Raw genomic sequence first — 4202 nt, 5'->3', positions numbered from 1 at the left:
CCCCCTGGGCTGCCTGCCCCCGCCAGACCCCAGCACCTGCCCTGCTGGGACTGGCCAGGGTCCCCCAGTCCAGGAGAAAAGATATTGCAGAGAAGGTGCCAGCCGCTCTTGCTGCCAGGATTGAGGGGAGGGTAGGGGTGGCTGGGGACAGGAACAGCCCGCAGGGCCTCAGGATCCCGGCTGGGGGCTAGCTCCGCTCCGTAGACCTGCAGGAACCAAGAGGCGAGGGGGTCAATTTTCACCAGACTCCTTACTCCATCCACTTCCCCCAGAGGAAGGCAACAACCTGACCAAAGCCCCAAATCCAGCTTCTCCTCCACTCTGACAGCCAAGGGAATGACACCCTTGTTCCAGCCCCAGGGACACCCTCTCCCCATCCCAGCACCAGTCCTGGTACCCAGAGGTACCCATAAGGTCCCCCATCCCCTTTATGGAGCAGGACTTACAGAGCAGGAAGCGCCGCAGGTTCTGGGCAGATCCCCCTGAGAGTAGGTAAGCCCAGGCAGCAGCAGCGGCCATTAGCAGGTAGGAGGGCACCAGGCTGCCCACGTACAGGGGGTTGCAAAACGTCTGGGGAGAGAGGCGGGAGAGGAGAGGGATAAGCAGGCAGGATAGGACAGGGACAGGATGGGTAGCAGCGTCACCGCCTTGACGAGCGGAGCGGGACAGGGGACACTAGCTCCAGGATTCAGTTTGTGAAGGGCCAGCTGCAAGTCCCCCAAACCCAGCTGCTTTGCTAGTGCCGAAGGCTGTTTCCCCCCTGGCACGGGGACCAGCACGCACCACAGCCGTCCCTGAATATAGGTCCCAGCACAGAGCTCCGCTCCCAGCTACTCACCGACCCCGAAACAGCAAGGTGCATGACAACGACTGCCGTGATCTCCCACCAGCGCCGATGCTCACAGCCATGGAAGAAGAGGATCCCCCAGAAGGTGTGAAGGAAAATCAGCACCATGGTCATAAAAGCTGCAGGGAGCAGCAGAGGGGTGTCACCAGGGAACCACCCGCCCTGATCTGGCCTGCAGGCTTGGGGAGGAATGGAGAGGAGCTGGGAAAGCGGACTAGTGGCACTGCTGGGCCGGACTGGGAGCTGCTGGGGCAGACCCCAAGTGTAGAAAGGATGGGGGAGAGGAGCAGGGAGGGTCACAGAGGACAGAAAGAAGGATTCGGCACAGAGAGATGTGACAGGGGACTGTAAGGGGCTCAGATGGGTAGAGGGTGCAGCACAGAGGGGATAGCATGGAGGGGAGACTCCAGTCCCCCCCAGGTCTGCCGCCTCTGTGGTGGGGCAGAGACGTGAGCGAAGGGTGCCAGTCGCTCACCTGAGGTCAGGAAGTAGAGCTGCGAGTCCCCGTGGATGCCCACGGTGCCGGGCCCTAACGCGTCTGCCAGGAGATTGATCATGGAGAAGGCGCCGCTCATGAGCCCAAAGCCCACACCAGCCACTGCCAGGACAGGGACACCGTCAGGCCGTGAGCCTCCCAGGGCCACCCCAGGCACCTCCCAGGCAGCTTCGGCGTGAATAACCTCCCTTTCCCCCCAGCACCATGCCCAGTCCTGCCCAGGCTCGCCCCTGGCCCCGTGGTCGGTGTGCCCTGCTCTGTGTGCCACTCACCATATGCCATTTGCTGGATGGAAATGGGGGAGCAGCCGTCCTCACTGAGGGCCACCAGCCCCTCGATGGCCTTCCTGTGGGGTGAGAGCACGCTGGAGCCCGGCACAGCCCGGCCACCTCCGGAGGCATGGTGCAGCACCAGGATGGAGCAGATGGGACTGGGGTCTCACTCTGCACCATCCCACCCTCCTGGTAACCTCCCCATCACCAAGCTGCAACACCCACCATGGAGAGCATCCGCATGACTGCCCTGAACCACTAGAAAAACCAGGCATGTGAAAACCACACGAAGCCACATAGAAAGATTTTCCACTCAGGAATGTGAGTGCCAGCCAGCCCTGCAGAGCAGGGCTGGGGTGAGCGGGACAAGCAAGCAGCACCCCCCCACGGAAAGCAGCCCCAGTGCAGGCGTGGGAGGCGCATGCTGGGAGGGTGTACCTGATCACTGCATTTATACTCTTAGATGTTGAAAAAAATGGAGGGGGTGCAGGGAAGAGCTCAATGAGCTAGAGAAGTTCTTTGGGGAGAGAAACTGGGAGAGGTGGGCTTCATAATTTTTATCTGCTAGGGGTGTGATGGGTGAGGAGGACGCCAGAAGGCTCCTCAGCCCTGGGAGGACAGCAGCGCTTGCAACCGGAGATCCGCAGGGCAAATGAAACGCAGTAGTTTGTGTTAGAGGCTGCTCCGTGGAGCTCTGCTACCCTCTGCCTGCCCGCCTCCGGCAGCGCCCTGCTACAAGGAGCGGTGCAAGCCTGCGTACCTGGCCTTCCCCCAGCCCCTCGCCAGCGCCCAGCCAGTCGGGAAGGCTGGGAGTTATGAGGGACGCCGACCCCAGTATCGCCTCCCCTTGTCTGCCTGCCCAGCCCCAGCACAGCGTCCGTCCATCCGTCCGAACGCAGGACAGGGTGCAGCGCGTGCTCACCCGGCAGGCAGCACAAACCAACCCCCGCGCTCTGGGTCGGCAGTGCCAGGGAGGCCAGGAGCTGCCGAGGCTGCACCCAGACTTTGCCCCAGGCTGGCCAGGGCACCGAGCACGGGGCCGGTGGCAGTGTGCCACCTCACAGAGCCCCAAAATCACCTTCAGGCTGTTCCTGCTCACACAAAACCACCCCTAAGAAAGGAACAAGACTTGCCAGGAGGCGAGGGCAGATCCCTAACCCTTCTCTGTCACCCACAAAGCAAAGTGGGCATTCCCCCATGTCTGGCATCCCCCTGCGGCGTCCCCCCGAGCTGTGGGAGCACTGCTGGTGCTCGTCACCAGGGCAGAGAGGATATGACATGTCCTGTAGCAGCCCAAACCCACAGCCTACCTGTCCCGAATTCAGGGAGATGCTGCCAGCTACCTCAGCCCTGGGTCCTCCAGACCTTAGGGCTGCTCTGCTCCACCACCTGAGACCCACTCGAGGTCAACATACCGACGCAGGTACCACCCGCGTGCTCCCAGTGAGGACCAAGGTGGCTTGGTGCCACACTTGGCATGCCCCCCAGCCCAGGAACTCCCAGCTGAAATCTGGCACCCACCACGGCCGGGAAGACGGGAGGACCATCCGGCAACACTGGAGCAGGGTGGGAGATGCCCTTACCTGAGGAGCTTGTAGTAAAGGAAGCGGAAGGCCTCCTGCAGCAGCACAGAGAACATCACCCCAAATATCAAGAGCCCCTTCTGCAGCGGCTCATCCCGGGGGTCGCTGGCTTTAACCGCGATAAACCAGATGAGAGAGGAGAGCAGCAGCGACACCAGCCAGAAGAAAGCCCTGTAAGAGAGCGAGCGCCTGCTGGCACCGGTGCTGTGCTGGGACCAGTGCCGGTTACTGGTGCTGGTGGCATGCCCGTGCCCATGGGCGCTACGCCTGCACCCTTCTGTGTTGGTACTGGCACTGGCAGCTGTGCCCCGGCCTTGCCCACTCTCCTACCAGTACCAGCACCGTTCTGGTATCAGTGCTGGGCAGGTGGTGCCCGCGCTGGTACGGCTGCTGTGCCTGCACTCCTCCTCTGCCGGTAACCAGAACTGGCACCAGTGCCAGAGTTGGGCCTACACCAGTACCAGTACCAGTGCCAGGCTCACATCCACACTGCTACCACTTCCAGTACCATACCCTACTGATCCCACTGTGGTACTGGTACCAGTGCCTCTGCTGCATGCATGCACCAGTACCACTACCAACCCTGCACTGGTACTGGTGCCCCTGTCATACGCACAATGGCACCAGTACTGGTCGCCCTGTTGTGCCTCTGCCGGTACCAGTCACGTCCCTGTCATACCCGTGCTGGTACCAGCACCCCTGTCACACTCATACTGGTACAAGTGCCCCTGTGATGCGCACACTGGTACCAGCACTGACACTGGTACCAGCACCCCATCATGCCTGTACTGGTACCAGCATCGGCACTCACACCGGTGCCCCTCTCACACCCATACTGGTACCAGCACCGGCACTGGTACCAGCACCCCTGTCACACCCATACTGGTACCAGCACCGGCACTTGTACCAGCGCCCCTGTCACACCCATACTGGTACCAGCACTGGCACTGCTACCAGTGTCCCTGTCACGCCCATACTGGTACCAGTATCAGCACTGGTACCAG

At 61.7% G+C, this 4202-nt stretch overlaps 1 protein-coding gene across 1 annotated transcript; it reads right to left on the bottom strand.

The window, feature by feature from the left end:
- Positions 1-168: 168 nt before the first annotated feature.
- Positions 169-3369, bottom strand: APH1A (APH1A gamma secretase subunit; the record flags this gene model as incomplete). The annotated part of the gene is made up of 6 exons (XM_009587965.1): positions 169-206; positions 447-570; positions 839-966; positions 1323-1445; positions 1616-1689; positions 3199-3369. Coding segments are annotated over 6 exons (658 nt in total), but the record flags the coding sequence as incomplete, so codon positions are not given.
- Positions 3370-4202: the final 833 nt, after the last annotated feature.

Source organism: Fulmarus glacialis, unplaced genomic scaffold (genome assembly GCF_000690835.1).
Source record: "Fulmarus glacialis isolate BGI_N327 unplaced genomic scaffold, ASM69083v1 scaffold23691, whole genome shotgun sequence".
Taxonomy (NCBI): domain Eukaryota; kingdom Metazoa; phylum Chordata; class Aves; order Procellariiformes; family Procellariidae; genus Fulmarus; species Fulmarus glacialis.
Note: the sequence above shows the minus strand (reverse complement) of the source record. Positions and strands in the feature narration are given on the sequence as shown.